Source organism: Aythya fuligula, chromosome 2, assembly GCF_009819795.1.
Source record: "Aythya fuligula isolate bAytFul2 chromosome 2, bAytFul2.pri, whole genome shotgun sequence".
Lineage (NCBI taxonomy): Eukaryota > Metazoa > Chordata > Aves > Anseriformes > Anatidae > Aythya > Aythya fuligula.
The window spans coordinates 104,228,042-104,245,897 of NC_045560.1; the positions used below are offsets into that span (position 1 = coordinate 104,228,042).

The 17,856-nt window shown below is 46.5% G+C and overlaps 1 protein-coding gene across 3 annotated transcripts in view; it reads right to left on the reverse strand.

Annotated features, from left to right (window-relative positions):
• Nucleotides 1–5,817: 5,817 nt before the first annotated feature.
• LDLRAD4 (low density lipoprotein receptor class A domain containing 4) overlaps nucleotides 5,818–17,856 on the reverse strand; it is a 234,962-nt gene continuing 222,923 nt past the window's right edge. For all 3 annotated transcript variants that reach the window (XM_032181924.1, XM_032181927.1, XM_032181926.1), the window contains 2 exons: nucleotides 11,373–11,426; nucleotides 5,818–10,164 (listed from right to left, as the gene is read on the reverse strand). In XM_032181924.1, the coding sequence (XP_032037815.1) occupies nucleotides 9,622–10,164; nucleotides 11,373–11,426 (597 nt within the window). In that variant the 3' untranslated portion in view covers nucleotides 5,818–9,621. The remainder of the gene's footprint in view (nucleotides 10,165–11,372; nucleotides 11,427–17,856) is intronic.

Sequence of the window (17,856 nt, forward strand, 5' to 3'; positions counted from 1 at the left end):
CCCGTTTGCTACAGCGGGTGACGGGCAGAGCTGCCTCCTCTCATGGACCAGCCTCCGGCACAGCGGTGGGGCAGAAACACCCCAAACCATCCCTGCACTAATCACCAGAGACTGAAAATCAGAGCACCGATGTAAAGGCTTCACCAAACACCCGTTTCCCAGAGCCCTCCCATATGTTTCAAGGGCTGAATCCACCCCCTGACTCTTTCATGATCAGCTACCTGACTGCCAGCAGAAACCCAAGGAGGAAACGCATTCATTTTACAGAGGGCCACCCCAGTGTTTCACCCCCCCCCTTTTTTTTTTCCCTCCCCCACTTCAAAGAGAAAATAAATTCAACAGGAGACAAATGCATTTCATGGTTTTTAATAATTTTCTGCTATGGTTTAACCACAGCGTATTAAGAACAAGCATAAAATCTGTATTTAAAACTAACAACAGCACTTAGAGCAACATCTTCCTTTAAAAGTATTGCAATAACAGACCTTAGGTCTAAAAACTAGGACATCACCATTTGCTCAATTAAAAGAGTCAGATACACAACAGTTGAAATCTTTTTCTGTATATAACTGGGAGTTACAGTGGAAAATAAGCAACAAATTAATTGTGTTAAAAGGAAAATAAGGTAAAAAATTAAAGCAAGCCAGGTTTGTCATAGCGTCACATGAACAGCTATTGAGAAATCCCAATACAGTTGTAAAAAGACTTACTGGTTTTAATAGCTCTGTTTTTACAACAATAAAATTCAAAAGAAAGAGTAAATATTGTTGATAGTGCTGTACATATTTCAGAATAACTTGAAACAAAATGGACAAAAATAAGAGACATGTTGGAAACGTGATCTTGAAAGCCACAATGTTGGAAATACAGAAAAAAAAATATCCATACAGCAATAAAGCATTTTACACTGTAAAGTAACTAGCAAGAAACAACAAAGAGAGGGTCAACACTCTAAAGCCAGGCATCTGATGGTTAATTTTAAGTAAAACAGCCTGACCGATGTACATACCATCATGAAATGCTCTGAGCACAGCAGCATTGGGCAGTCGATAGCGATACAAAGATAAAATCCCTAACAATGTTTACATAGTCCTGGTACTGTAAGTAGAAAAAGGTTGTTAGAAGATATTAAGGTGATATTATTATTTTTGCTGTCCAGGCCTATGGTGCCTGAGGCTGTCCTAACTTCTGCTATACTTCCTTTAAAATCCTGGCTGCCTGCTGTGCTTCGTGGTAAATGGCAAAGCGTGAACACAGCTGTGAATGCACTCAGGAGTCTGCTCTTTCCACTGCAGCTTCAAAGCAAATCAGTGCCTCCAGAAGGAGGCACGCTCATGTTTGGTCCACTCAATATGCAAGTTTTGTTATGATAAATCATACCCTAGGTTCTTCCAGCACGAGGTTTGCTCTGTAAAGATTCTTCCTAGTCAAGGCCTGGGGTTTTTTTTGTTTGTTTGTTTTTCTTCCTTCATGCACAGAAGTTATTCTGCAGTGCAAACAGAAACGTGAAAATGGCCAGGCGAGACATACTTCCAGAACAACTGCTCTATGCCCTGGCAAACAATAAATGAGTTAACAAATGACAGTCATAAAATATGCACACTTCACTATGGTACATGCTTACTGATAAAACAGCTCAATAGAGAGAGGGATGGAGACAAGCTACCTGTATGGGCTTGACGATGTGGAACTGGCCATAAAATTTACACTTTTCTTTAAAACAAAACAAAACAAAAGAACAACCATGGTCAACATTCAGACACAGGACGCCCGTGAGTGCTTTAAAAAAAGATATTTACAGACAAATGCGTAGCTGGAGTTTCAGGTCAACAGAGAAGTCACAACGGGCTGGCCAAGGACCGTGCTCCAAGCCATGGACCGGACCCGAAGCCCACACCGGCACCGCAGGAAGCCTCCCCATGGGCTTCACCGGGCCCTGGACAAGACCCCCTGAGTTTTGGCACAGCATTTAGCTTGCCAGCTGGAAACCAACCTAAAATGCCGTCTCGACCACATCCCGACACGTCGCTACGTTACATCTGTGGTTAAAGCCTGACGAGTATAAAAGAGCTACAGACAGACAGGGGTATCTACGAGAGACCAGTTGGTATCCGTCAGCGAGGAGACCGGTCTGTCTCGGACCGACAAACTTGTACATCGCCTACCGTCCCGGGATAGCTAGAACAAACAGCTTAGAAAAATAAGTAGAGTATCTGCAATTCTCTAAACTAGAGCTTCGCGTTTAGTTTTCCTGAGGTATTTGCTTCACCGAACAAGCCACGCCGAGAGCGCGTGCGGGGCACGGGGACGTGTGGGGGGGACCCAGGCTTCGGGGGACGCCTGGTGCCCGTGAGGACACCACCCGGTCGGTAGGTGTGGTGTGGACACCAGCAGAAACGCCAGGTGTCGAGCCGAGCTCCGTGCCACGTCCCACCTCAGCACCGAGCTGCTTTGGGCCTTTCTGCCGCCATCTTACGCGCCGACCCTGGCGCAGACACCGCCATCAGCGGGCGGCACGGCAGCGGGGCCTGAAGGGCCACACTCGGCTCATAGCGGACCACAGATTTCAACATCTACCCTTATGGCTGGCACCCCTGAAGCCCACATAGGTCCTCAGGGGTGCTCAGCCACAGGCCAGGCCTTCAGACCACACGTGCCGGCAGGGAGGCGGGACACCAGGGCCGGGTTTTTTCACAAAAATCTCTTTGTTGGCCTACTTTTTGATTTTGCAGGGGTGGTTTTGGATCAGTTCCCACTTGTCTGAGCTTCACTTCCCATCAAGGACGCAGACAAAAAAAAAAGATTTGAAAGGTTTTAGCCCATTTCTAGGTTAAAAAACAAAACAAAACACAACACAACACAATCAAGGATAACAATAAATAATGTATCTGCTGGAGAAGTAGTAGCTAATACTGGTCCAACTCTGCAATAGCGAGGCAACAACCAATATGAGAAGCATCTAGCTGCAAGGTTAAAGCTGTGGAGGTTTTGTTTGTTTTGTTTTTTCCTTTTTCTTAAAGTGACACATAAAAAAAAAAAAAAAAAAAAAAGATCTTCACAGCAAAGATGCATCAAACGACCAATTGCTATACACAGGCTAGTCAAAAAGGATTTGTTCAAACTTTTTCCCTTATGATATTATATTGATATTTAATAGGAAAATAAAATACATAGACTTTTCGTCATTTGTATGCATTCATTTGCAAATCTTCTTACAAAAAAGGACCAAGCGCAGAAGTTGGCATTCACAAAGTCTATGCCATTTTTTTTTGTGTGTTAAAATCGGTATCATCTATACATTATCTTACAGTATTAACAACATCTATTTGTTTTTTTTTTTTTTTGTATGTTTGTTTGTTCTACCCATTGGGTAGGATATGTGCATAATATATTCAAGTTATACACAGCACCATACAAAGAAAAAAAAATAAAAAACAGAAAGAAAAAGACAGACAACTGAAAAAGCACCATTTTAAGTGAGGCACAACAAAGGTGGGAGCGCAGGGCCCGACCCAACGCCCCCTGAAGTCGGCAGGAGTCTTCCTGCCAACGCCACCGGGCGTTGGGTCAGGCCCTCTCGAGTGCAAGGGGATTCCTATCTGCTCAGACCTGAACATGAGGCACCTTAGTTGCTTACAAACTACTGACATGCAAACCTCCTCAAAATTATAGCTAGCACGTACGTCGATAATTTATTAATAACCCTACCACAGCAGACAGACAAGCACGAACCAAGGAGAGAAAGGAAGAAAAGAGACAGCTTCGTCACCCACAAGATCCTACACATACCACACCGTGTCAGAAAGCTCACATACCAAACCAGGTAAAATAGCAGCAGCAGCAGCAGCAATACAGCAAAGAAATGACAGAGTCATCTCTGGCAGTAAATCACACAGAGGGGGGCTGTCGGAGGGAAGGGGAAGTTTCTAGGTTTCGAGTTTGTTTCTGTGTTGATAACCAACAACAAAAAAACAAAAGGCAAGCTCTTTTCGCGCTGAAGCAGTACCAGCAATGCCCGGTTGCTTTTGTTCAGTCTGAAACTGGAACGGGGAGACTACAGCAAGGCAGAAGTAAAAGCCAGGAGAGTTTGCAACATGTCTCGATACAAAATCGTGCTGTTTTCCCTTTGAAAGCAGGAGAAATGCAGTGGCCCTGACATATATTCAATGCCGATTCCGGCAACTCTTTCAAGGGAGCTCCAGCAGACTCCTACACCGTGTGCCTGGGGCGCTCACCCATGTGGCAAAGCACCTCATCCACGCGGAGCCATCAACACTTGAAAGAGTTGGCTGGGAAGAGGCAACAGGGGTCCAACGCTGCTCACGGGGGCTGAACGTGGTGGTGCAGCTCCTGTGAATTCCCCAAGTGGAGCTGTACCAATAAAAGGACATCTATTTATTTATTTTGCTGGTGTAAGTGCGCCCAATGGGGCTTTTGCCAGCGTAGCAATGGAACCAGAGGCGGGGCTGAAGGCAACCCGCACCCCTGATTAGCGAGCACAGACTGGCAAACTATTAAGTACAAAAAAGTCCTACCAACCAACCTTTTCAGCTAGGCCATTCCCAGAACTTTAAGCTTCAGTTTCCTAATGAAACATACAGAAGAGAGGAAATTCAGAGAGTTCGGCCAGGAAACCTCTGTAACTCCAACACATCCTCACAAGGTTCTACAACAGGACCTCAACGGGTCTCAGACCATTCTGTAAGAGTCCCTCTTTCCAGGGATTTAAAACAATTGACACATTTGGGGCTAGTTTAGAAGAACAGCTGTTATCATACTGGCTGGCAAGCAGGCAACACAAGCCATTTATGTGTAACTAAGTTCTTTATAACAGCATTTACCTAAAAAGCAAAGATGTAATCAAAAGCCAACTTTCACCCGAGCCCACCAGACATCGCTTCATTCTTAGCATCAGCCAGGTCTGAAACAACACGCTTCTGAGATTTCAGGGCTACGTGAAGTACGTTTGCTTTGTGCACATGGTTACACCAGGTCTACGTTTGTGTTGTCCCAAAAGCAAGAGGACTTCCCAAAGCCCAGCCTAAAAAAAAAAAATAAGAGAGCTGTTGGATGGAAGATGCACTGTCGCGCTAGGCCACAGGGAAGAATTTGCACAGCAAAACTCCTCAACTGCGAAAAAACGGGGCATGACACTCACAGGAGCAAGGAACAAATACTCCTCACGCCTCCAGCTGTTTGACAAAAGACCTGCCATGGTTCCTGAGAGCACAATGCCATCTAGCACTTCAGAAAGGTGATCGCGGAATAGTAACTCATAGATTATCAACGGATAGGACGGAGGAACAATTTTCCATGCAGGTATGTATAAACACACACAAATGGACACAACTCAATGGTAATGACCAGAGAGAACCTGGGGACAACCCTAAATATCTTCAAGTGTACCAGCAAGCGTATTGTTTAACCTTGGGGGGGAAAAAAAATTGCAATTTTAGAACATTATCTTTCACCAGCACACCACTTTCTTTTTCTTTGCCTGTGAAACCAGGTTACCTTAGCTACAACGGGCGTGCAGGGCTCAGAGTCAGCAAAACGCAAGCCATACACCTTCTCCAGAACACAAACCTACAGAGCAGGGTGCTGGTCTGAAGGCCCGACAGCTTGCTACCCAGCAGCAGGGTTAGAAGCGGGGCTCCAGGCAAAGCCATTCAGCCTACACACAGCATCTTTTAGCAAGACACACCTTCCTTCCCCTTCACTTCACAAAGAAAGCGCCTTCCTCCAGAAATGATGTCAGCCCGCTCCCTGCTCTTCCCTGAACCACATTCATAAGGGGAAAAAAAAAAAAATCTGATCTCAGTGGCTTTTTTGTATTATTATTTTTTATTTCTGCAACACACAAATTCAGAGATTCGGGATGGCAGAAGCAGCTGCCAGCTGGTGGGAGAAGTGGGGAAAGCAATTAAAAAAAATAAAAATAAAAAGGCACCACTCAACCCATGGTTCCTGCAGACACCACGATTGCAGGAGTGTGAATGCTTTCCTCACTTTCATCCAAGTACCGTGAATCCTGCGTGTGCCACACGCACGACCGAGAAAGGACCTGAACGGGCACTACTTTTCGTATACCTCATTCGTATCTTTAAGGCGACTTCACGTACAAAGAGCCTGATGGCACAGCATTGCAACGAACCCAAGCACAACCAGGCCAAGCACACACCCAGGAGCAGGGCTTAGTGGCAGGGAGAAATCTCTTTGGATAGCTGCACCCTGCCTTTCCCAGCCCTGCAGGATCACCGGAGAACACGCTGCAGATGGGGCACGTTTAGCACCACGCACGGACCCGTGCCAAGCCACTTCAGGGAAGAATCAACCTTTGTGGTAGGTAAGAGAAGTCATCATGCTTTATTTCTTAAAGGTATGTTTAAAAAAAAAATAAGCCTTTTAGCCTGAAAATTTCTGAAGCGGGGAGACTGGAGTGAATTTGGGGCAATACTGGGCAAAGACCAGGCGAGACAACCAAAATTCAGGCTATTAGAAAAAACCACCCAGGCGTTGTGTGCTTATGCGCATGATGCACGTAAAACACAACACCAGCATGGATGTATAATCCACCCGGTTAACTCTGCAGCGCTTCCTGAACTCTTTAATAATTCACGACGCTGCCTTTGAGTGGCTGTGGAGCACTTTCACTGATGCTGGATATTCTCAAGTGGAATTTTCCATAAACACTGTGCAGCATTACCTGCGTTCAGAGGACACCCACTCCTCAGCCTGTGAAGATCAATAGTGCTATCTATTTAGTTTTTATAGTCTTTATTTTACTGTTCTGGGGCATATTCTCTCTCACTACAACAAAAAAGAGCACGTCCTTCTGTAACGTTATCCAGTAGCTGTGACTCCCATCAAAGATCACTAATATTCACTCAAAAACGTTGTATTTGCACCCAGAAGAGGCCCCCAAACAAAAGCAGCGGATGGCAAGCTCACCTGCAGCAAGCACCAGTGACTACACTTGCATTGCTGCTGGGAACACTGGCTGCACGTGAGCTTTGGACAGCAAAACACGAGGAGAAGACAGAGATGGAGGCAGAAACACAACCATGAGGTGGGCATACATTAAGTTCCTTTCTACAATTTTTTTTTTTTTTTTAATACAGCTCCCATTTTCCACACACAGGCAAACTGCCTCGGTCAAGAAAAATTGAGACAACCATGCATGCATCATACCCAGGAACACGAACGGGAAGTGCTTAAAAGATAGCCAAGGGCTGTCTTCAAAGCAGGCACATTCCCCAGAGGTGACTTTGAAGGTAACTTCAAGGCTCACTTCTGTGAGATCTGCACGTGAGCAGAAGTTGGTATCGAGGTGTGCTCAGCCACGATGACCGAGCTCCAGCTGTTCTCACCTAATGGTTTTTCGGCTAAATAACTCACACCGAGGCAACAGCAAGGGCTCCGAGTAGGCACAAGCATCGTCTGGCCAACAGCTCACTTCCATGGGACAACAAAAGTCACTGAAGACCAAAGCTAACATTTCCTAAGTTCGCTTGATTTACCTAAGGGATTATGTTCATCGGTTATCTGCAAAAAAAACCTAATTGAACAGCTTTTATTCCCAGGAACTAGGTGCGACGAGAGCCCCAGCTGACTGACAGCCACCCAGTCGTCTCCTGAACACCCGTCCTGTGGGGCTGAGCATGGAAAAATGAGTCCCTTCATAGCCTCTCCCAGGAAATAACACCTAAACTAAGAGGCAGCGTTACTCCGCATTACCGGGGCGACTCGGACCAAGGAACAACGACGGCGACAGGCGAGGCTGCACGCCCAGGCTCACAGTTCAGCCAATTCTAACCCAGCACAAAACCCAGCCAGCTCACGAAGAAAACGATCCACGCCGAGGCCCGTAAGACACGCACACACAAAGACACGCGCTCTGTTTTGGCATCAAAACTCTGCATAGATCAAAGACTCGCTTCAGGTGCCAGAGCCTTCAGGTGCCAGCTCCCGCCCGCTGCCGGCCACCGAGCAAAGGCTTCGGGAGCGGGGAAGGTGAGATCTTAAAGTGAAGAGTCTGCGACGCACGCACACACACACACACACATATATATATTAGAAACTATGCAAACTAGAGACTCTACAGGTTCTTACTTTTAAGTCCATTTCCGAAATGCATTTTAAGTGCAAGTTGTGCTTTTTCATGTGCTTGTGCTGCCACCATCACCATTCAGCCGCCTGCCAGCGCCGCGTTTGCTCCCACACCGAGCCAGCCAGGGGAAGAAGCACCCCGCACACGGCTTCACCAGCAGGTAGAAATCTTCCAACTGCTTTTAAGACCAGCACGACAACACCAGGGCTTACAGACGCTTAGCCAACACGTGGGCACCCTCCATCCGTCGCTGGCAGGGATGCTGCAGAAGGCAGCACCGCCGTCGCCACGTCAGCAGGCTGGATCTGCAGGCCTGAATTTCGGGATCTAGAAGATGGCAACGGAGAGCGGAAAGCACAACAGAGTCTCACATATTTCAACAGCATTGCAGGGGAGAAAACCCACCTTGCATTTTTAAACAATTTATTGCATAATGTCATGATATGTGACTAGATACACTTCAGGCTACAGTGAGGACAAAAAAATCTCTAAAACCTTGAGTACTGGTGATACTGCGTTATGAGAAGGAAAAGAACGGCAGCACTTGGTTAGAACCGATACAAATCAACACATCTGGGCTTTTGTTTTTGCCTTTTACGAAACAAAGAGTCTAAACTGCAAAATAGCTAAACCCTAAGTGATGGAAAAAGCTGGGATGTCACATTTGCCTTCTTCCATCCAAAAGTCTCCAAGACACTTTCGTTGACGCGCTGTTACGTGAATGCAAATTATTGCAAAGACAACAAGTGAAGTGTCCCTGTACTTCTCGATTTGGGTAAGTCAAGAGATGTTAGGCTAAGTCCTGTCCCCTTTTTCTAAGCAAAGCCAGGGGGAGGGGGGCAAACTCCTCCAGATTACTTCTGGGGCTCAATCATTATTCCACAGGTGAAAAGACAACATATAGAAGAACTTCACATAAAACAGTTCCCTCATATATATTTTTTTAAAACATTAAGATAGTGCAACTTTTTAAAACACATTTATCACAACACAAATTAATTCCTTGCATTCATCTAAGTTCTCAACTTTATACCTTGGCACACAAAACAGGAATTTTGATTCATATTAAAAAAAAAAAAAAATGCACACCCTGGGAGAAAAAAAAAAGCAAACTGGCCAATTCTTCCCCCATTTATCTAGCAAAACCTTCTTCTTCTTTCTGCCATTCAGTGAGTATAAAACAGGCTACACAAGCCTCATTTCTGTGCTAAGTTTCCTTTTAGAATTAAATAATTGAAATAGTTTATTAAAAAAAAAAATAATATATCCCCCCCCTCCCCTGAAACACTGCTCGTAGACAAACTGAATGGAAGTTTGTATTTCTTTCGGTCTGCTTTGCATGCAATTCCCCTGAAAGGAATCAGAAACAAAGAACTGGTTTGCACGTTTGGTTTTACTAAGTTGTACCACGTGAAATGTAACAACATTGTGCACCGGAGCACGGGGGTCTTCCTCCGCCGCCCTGCTTGGATCTCTCTCGTCTTCAGTTCGAACGCACCCGGGCGAGTGACTCAGACCAGGTTCCCTGCTTTCCGCTCCTGGCCTTTGCTGGGGACAATTGTGCTCTCTGAATTGTTCTGCTGAAACTGAAGTCTGCTCCCCCTCTGCGAGGGAGGAGGCGCGTTGCTGTGCTGGTGATGGAAAAAAGAGGAGCCGGGGTAGTGCCCCATCACCTCGCTGTACGTCGGGGGTGGTCCTTCCATCCTTCCGTTGCTGCTGTAGTTGGTTGCACTTATGCCCGAATTGCTGCTCGGTGGGCAGGGGCCCCCATTGTACATCGAGATGTCTATCAAGTCGCTATCAAAAATGGTTCGGTTGGGCGGCGCCCTGACGGACTCCCGGTTGAGCTCCATCTGCTGCTCTGGGTCCCGGAGCTGCAGGGTGCACGGGCCCTGGTAGGGCGGCGGCTCTTCCCCGTCCGAGAGGGAAATGGTCGGAGGGAGGTCGATCTCGTGCTGCATGTAGGGGTACGTGGGCTGGAAGCGACTGAAACGGTCCCGCTGCATGAAGGATGGGGCGGTGAACCTGTCCCTGGACCTCGGAGCGTACATGATCTGCAACGGGAAGAGAGAGAGACGGCGCTGAGCAAAGCGCTGCGGGTCCTCCCAACTGCAGAAGTGGTAACATGGAAAATGCTGCTCTTTGTCACCTAGCTCAGAGGTTGAATCCAGCAGATAGCGTGCTCCCATGTGCGTGCATGTGACAAAAGGGGTAGGAGTTGCAGGAAGGATCTAACACGAGATATTGGAGAGCGGTTTCACAAAGGAAGGCCGAGATCCTACACGGCTCCTTCTGACATTACAGCACGCAGAGCGGGGATTAGACAATCCTGCTGCTGTTCAGAGTTAACACTTGAAATTATTTTTCTCTCTAATCTTCACAATTAATGAGTTCCGAGAAAATGAAATGCCCCAATGCTGAACTTCAGCTGCAGCTCGAGCCTCCCCCTCCTACTCCGAGTTAAAGTAACCCCCTTCATCATCAAGGAATTTCAGTTTTAAGTGCATTTTGTGGAGGTCCAGCATATCTCACGCCTTCACCACACGAGCAGATCAGGTGTCCTCCACCCCCTCAGTTCTCAGCCAGACCTCAACCTCCAGGGGGCTCTGGGTGTGGAAAAAAATGCCTCTGGCACATTAAGCACTGGAGAAGGTCAGGATTTACAAGAGGAAGTTTGGGATACTCTGTGAGGAGCTATCTGTTCCAAATCTGGACAGACACACCAGCTTCTCAGACCCAGACCTATCCAGTTGCTCTTTTCGTTTCTGGGTCCACGCAGGGTCTTCATCCCCTGACCCCACACATGCAGTGTCAGCTATCAGGAAGATTCAGTTTGACACAGGAGAGCTGTGCCACCACTCAGGACAACGAGTGGCAGTGTCTGTGGCTAGCCAGAAGACAGAAACACTGGTAACAGAGCATTTGCTGTAAATTTGGGAAAAATACACGGGGAAGAGCAACAGGCTGACCAGATTCCAATTACTGAGCCAATGCATGACTCTCATCTGTGAACAGCTACTGTGCTACAGGGAGCTGCTGATGGAGATAAAGCTTCAGGTAGCCAGAACTTCATTCTTTTAATTGAAAATGTCTTAGACGTTTACTGAATGGGAATTGAGACAGACTCAGTTGTCCACATGAATCTGGCTCTTGATCTACACTGAAAAGGCGTAATTTACTGAGTAAGTCTTGAGGGGAGGCAAATATATGAACAAAAAGGAGGAAAGCACATCGCCAAAGACAGTAAGAAATCTGACTTTACCTCTGAAGCACCCTGGCGCGACACCGAGCTTTCTGAAGGCCACAAGCACCCTTCCTGGAATGTAGAAGGAAACAACAAATGAGAGAAATCAACAGATGACACAACAATCCTAACTCAACACCAAAACTCTCCCAGAGCACTCAGCTTCTGACGACTGGTTATCCACACCTGGACAGGCCCCACTCCTTCCTTCTGAGAAGCAGAGCAGGCAGCAGCTCTGCCCCCCACCCAGCCGAGCTCAGCGTGTCAGGAAGGTGCCGAGCTGGTACCCGTCACCTCCCAGCCGGCTGTGCGGCCACGTCAGCACGGGCAGCTGTAGGGAGGTAGGACGAGGCTCGTCTCAGCGGCGAGGATCCAGGTCACACGCAGGAGTCAGAACAGTTCACAACAAAACCTGACGTCTGCAACGTCGTGAAGTGACGCTCACTCTAAACCCAGGACAATCCTGGTCAAACCTGCCCGTTGCCTAATTCCCTGCAGCAATGAAAGCGCTGAGGTTTCAGCCACCGGTTCCCCCCTTCAGCCACCTTCAGGCCAAAGCATTTTCTCTCTCATGCCCTAGAAGTCTGTTCTGATACCATACCAACATCCAGGGCAGAATAAAAGGGCAAAGAAAAAACTCTGAATATGGGAAAATAGCTTCAGGTATATTGTTGGTTTTTTTTTTCTTCTCAATTAATTTTTAGAGTCACAATAACCACTGCCATTCATTTATCTTATCGGAAAATTTCAAAGCTGAAAAGGGCACCTCAGAGGGACTATAAAGGACAGAATTACAGTCTTAGTGAAAAAAAAAAATCAATTATCTGGTCATGAGCATTGTCTTGGTGCTAAGTAAAGTTTCCTGATGTTACAGACAAGAAATTTCAGGAACAAGAAAGAAAATGCACGCTGCCCCCAAAAGCATTACCCTGTATAGCCTACCCTCAAATCCTACCATCAAGCTTTTTCTCACCACAGCATCTTTGAACATACTTCAGATGTAAAAATAGACCTAACTCGATGTTCAGCACGGCTCTCAGAGACCAAAAGCCGTCTGTGATCTTGTCAGGAGAGTCCAGCACAGAGGAAAGCTGCTCTGAGAGGAATCTCCCACAGGATTCAGCTGTTAAGGGAAATGCTTCGAATAACAAAGCTGGTCAATCACTTCTCTTCTGGAGCTTCAGAGAGCAGATATAGCAGGCTGACAATCGCAATTATTTACAACTTCCTTTTGCAAGTGTCCCCACTCACAAAGGCCTGATATCAAGGACAAATCCTGGGTAGGTTCGTATGCTTCAGTGGCTATAAAAGATTTTGTCAACTGCAGAAATGATATCTGTGCAACGGTAGTGGCTCAAATTATGAGTGTCCACCTTCCTTTCCACCTCTCCATCACCCAGATGCCCTCATTCTGAAATAGCTGAGGTTGTACCTGCGCTATTAAAGACAACCAAGTTATCAGTGGCTGGCCAAGCAGGCTCCAAATTTGTTGTTCTGAAGTAAAATCTGTTAGTCAGAGCTAAAGTGCCCAGTTAACAGCCCACGAACTACACCTCCCATGCAGCCCCACAGCAGGTTCCTTCAAACCACGGCTTGTAGGACAGTGTCTAGCTGCTCCCCACACCGAGAGGGAGAAGGACCTGCAGGCTGTGCCTCAGCACAGAGCTAAGAAGCAGCCCTGGAAACAGAAGCAGCCTGACAGGGACTGGAGTACCTCTGAGATGCTAAGGATGCAAGGATGTGCAACAACAGCCCCTGTGACGGTGTGTCCCACAGCACACCTGCAGCTACCACCTTCCCGGAGGTTTTCTGGGGGATGACCAAAGACAGAAAGGGGGCAGACAACAAAAAACATGCCAGTCCTTAATTATGAATGGTTCTGTGGGGCTTATATTTATATATTTGAAGGGTACTACAAAACAGGAGAATCATTTATGCATAATATCATGTCCAACAGCTAAGAGAAAACCCAGGAAATCAATAAAAAACTGAAGACATTGAAGCACTTTGCTGAATCCTGCTCTGAAATGCTACAGAAGTTTTCTGATCTTTGCCTTCTCTAAGTACATCCACTCCCTCCATAAGGCGGCCTCTGTCTGGACAAGAGAATTGCATGCAAACAAGCGTCTGCCCATCTTGCCAATTCTGGCCTTTGCAGCAGGTTTGCCATCTACCTTCCTCAAGTCTCCATCTGAGGAAAATCACCCGTCCCGACACCAGGCAGGACGTTTTCTTACAGGGGTCATACATCACCTACCTGCTTCTTGCGTGTACGTGGTAGCCTCGCCCCCTTCAACTTGCTCCTTCTTATACTACCAGTCTACAAGCATGAACTTGAATATTTATAAGCGCCATGGAGGGAAAGCCCGTGCGTTCATTCCCTCCCTGTGCTGTGCCCATTTTTAGCATCACTAGGTCCTGGAATGAACAAGGCTACGAGTCTTCGTGGTAAATCCCAGCTCCTACAAATAACGCCAGAGCAAGCGAGGTCTGACGGCTGCAGCTACGTCTTTTGCTGCCCTTAGCTGCTCCTGGGTTTCATGACAACGTACAGAAACGAATGTTGTGATTAGGTTTGGAAATAACAGCGCCATTTAATAAATCCAGCTGGGCGATTACTTAATTATCTCGTGGTAATGGTCATTTACGTCAATGTTTAGAACTTAGGAGACTGGATAAACCCACGATAACTTGCTTAATTTATGTTTTACCAAGATTTACAGCCTCTAGATTCAAACAGTTTAGGAAGACGGCTTCCCAAGGCCACTTTTTGATCACTGAGCTTCCTGGAGCACACGCTGTCATCCAGCCTCCGTGGTTCAGCATCAGCACACCGACAGATGGGAGGCAAGAAACTTACTGGAAGATTTCACAACTCAAGACTCATTTCTGGTAAGAATGTATGCTCAGTTAGAAAAAACTCCTCAGACTGTAATGAAGCAAGAACAACCCCTACAATCACAAATTTGCTTATTTACTGACTCCCTTAAGGAGTGGCTTTGTGTTGGTTTTTTTTCCACTTTTTAGTTTTTAACAACCAGAACTCTGCCTGAAATGGTACTTCCTGGGAAACAAAAGTCAGGTTTTCACTTTCTGAAATGCTTTTATGGGTATTATGGGTATTAAGAGGGTCACTCTCTTCCCCCTAACTAAACTCACATTTTACGTATATATTTTTACACTTATATATATAAAATAATACCCCTATCTTTTTTTTTTTTTTTTTTTGCAGGTGAAGTGTTTCAAGTGGCAGTGTAGTTTCCGATTTTGGCCCTAGGTGGCAGTGACATATTACAGCACATTTCATCAGTGCCCTACTCCAGGAACACCCACGGGCCCGTTCCTCCCTGCCCTGCCCCTTCTCAGTTGATGCAGAGCATCCCAGCTCTGCAGCTCACAACGCTTTCCCTCCCAGACATGAGGGGGGCGAAACTACTGCCTTGTTCCTAGCAGAATGACACGAGCAAGGCCTCTCCTTCCTTTATAAGATTTTTTTTTTCCCCCCAAGGGCAGGAAAGGTTACAGCACCTTGCAGAATAAATGGCACAGCACCAACAAGAAGTTCAAGAGAGGTAATTGCGGAGTCAGAACTCTCACTCTTACTCTGCCTCCTGACACTTCCAGCGGTTATTTCTGTTACTTGCTGCTTTGAAGTCTTTATTTCCCCAACCCCACAGCACTTTGCCACGCGAAGTAATCTTCATTTCATGGCAGCGAAGGAAATACACGTTATTATGCATCCTCCTTGATTTGGAGACAAAGCAAGCTGCCCAAAGGTGCCACAACGAGTCAGTAGCCACCAGGAGCCGGCGCTCCTCGCTCCTAGCCCTACCTGCAGGCCTCCTAGATGCTGTCTCCCCCAGACCTGAATTTCTGCTGGTATTACACCCATGGTGAAACTCTGCCAAACGCACGCTGTGTGTTTTAAGGGTTTGTATATTTTAAGAGCCACACCAGGAGGCGGGGGGCTCACCCTGGGAGGTGAAGCAGCATCCTCAGCAGCACCACGACAGGAAAACCCAGTATTACTGTGCCCTCAGTGTTTAAGGCCTCAGCACACTAATCATGGTAATAAAGACCCCAGAAGGGATATAAAGGAAGGGAAAACAGAAAAGAAAAAACAGGAATTTAGACTGGAACTGATGGGCACGCAGAAAAGCACGGTTACAGAACAAGGATGCAACAGCATGAATTGGTTGAAGACCAACTCGCAGATTTTCTGGGATCAGAAAATCTTTTCTGCCCTTCAAGTGTTGCTCACACTTGGGATTCTGGTGATATTTCCTCTTCTTTTAATACTCTGATTTCTGGACAATGAGAATTTCAACCTCTAGGCCTTTTTTTTTTTTTTTTTTTAAAAAAATTCAGCTAGACGAAGAAGAAAGCCACAAGCACATAAGCACACATTTCATTATTTCAGAGGCCTGACCCCACCAGTTTTACAGGTGCGAGGCTGTAAATAAATATTTAATATTTAATATTCTGCTTCTTATAAAAAGAAGCAGAGTAACGGAGATTGGCAGTGGGCGAGCTGGCCTCTTCAGGGCAGCTGCAGCTCAGCTGTTGGAGGGCACCCTCATCCAGAAACAGGACAGGCCTGAGGAAAAGGCACAGAGCTGAACGTAGCACAGGCATGGAGGGGGACAGAAACAAAACAAAAACAAAAAAAAAGCCCATCTGAGTAAGAAAGGACAGATCCTGTCTCTGGCTACACCTCTGCAACCTCAGTCAGGTGGGGGTGGTTCCTCTTCACAGTTCCCTGCAGGAACCAGCCAGTTCATTTACTGGTTTGCTTTACAAAATACTGCTGAACTTCCCCTGTTTTCGCTCACTGTTTCTCTGCTGACAAAAGGCCTGAGTCAGAATGACATTCCCTCTACGCATTAGTGGTTAATACACATTTAAATCCATTTTCAGAGCCTGCACGCCACAAGAAGCCTGTTCCCTTGGAAGAAAACCCACTTCCCATCAGCACTGGCACACAGACCGAGCCTGCCTGGTTAAAAGGCAGATGCATTTCACAAGGCACAACCCACCCTGCGCCTCGCAGCACGCGCTGCCTGTTCACCTTCTGCAATCCACTCCGCTTGGGACAGCGAGACGGGACTGGTCATTTCCAGTTTCACATCACCAAAAAAAACCACGTCCGTTCCCTGCTCCTCATGCCCCACGCGCTGCTTCTACGGCTTGTGCTGCAAACAGAGCACGGCTGGTTTCCACCAGCATTTCCTTCTGATGCTTAAGACAAAGGAAAATTCAAAAATAGTTGATGTCTGACCTCAGAGACTGCCACAGGGCTCTGCCCCACGCATCTGACCTTTTATTAAGAATGGCTTCAGTTTATCAGAAACCAAGATGAGTAACAGCGATGACAAACCCACACCAGACAGTTTTCGGAAGAATTAGTAACCACTTCTTGCCAACCAATTACCAATTCCTACGAAGCCCTCACTTGACTACGATTATCGGTACTTATAAGGGTGCCATCAAACCGAAACTGGGTCAGTGTTTTAAAAATGATTTAAGAGCAGTTTTGGATACTACAGCGGGGCTCCCGAGCCCCTAGTGTCAAATCCGACGTCCTTATTTGCAGGAAGATGGTGTTTCCTCCCTGGCTTCCAAGAGAGAAGGCGCCACTCGCTCTAATAACAGACGATACTAACGAACCATGCGCAGGAAATAATGGGTTTCTTCATGCATTTGACAGCTCGCTGCCATTTTAAAAGATTTGTGAAGATGAAAATGTGTTGCCTTTATCTCAAATCATGTCATTTGAGCTCCTTGTAGCAATTATAGTTAACACTTTTCAGACAGAAGCGTGGTTCTTAAATTAGTGTGTCCATTTCAAAAAAACCCTCTCAAATTAATCTAGGCAGTTTTTCCAGCCCAGAAGTCCACAAGGTTATGGTTTTACAAGCTGTAGTTTCATCTGTAACTAAGTTAGAGCTCCTAGTTATCAGGACGATGGACATCAGGGCTGCCTCCTCTCTTTCCTGCACAGCCTCCAAAGTGTTAAGAGTCACCTCAGCAAAAACGTGTTAAAAAGCAACTGGTTTTCAGCCAGATTAGCTCCCTGAAGCACCTCATCACACCCCCGTGATACGGAGCACAAAGAAGGAGCTTGAAACACACAACCAGGATGGAAAGAAGGGTGAGACAAAGCTGCACCCAGCACATCCTACCCAGCAAACTTCTGGCTCCCGAGGCAAGTCACAAACCCCATTACTGCTGGGTCGGCTTGGGACAGCCTTGGAAAAGCTGGATGGAGATTCAGCCTTCAGCCTCTGGCTCTCTAACAAGACATCTTAGCCACTCCAAGCCCCTGAGAAGGATCACTTTCCTCGTATTTTCTTGCTGCTCGAATGAAACATAAACACGACGTTCTCCTGGGCAGCTACTGCTCTAGTGTTTTGGATCCAGCAAACTGTCACTGCAGCTTCACAAAGCAGTAATAGCAGTAAAACTCCAAGATATTAGTAAATATCTAAAAAGTCACAACACA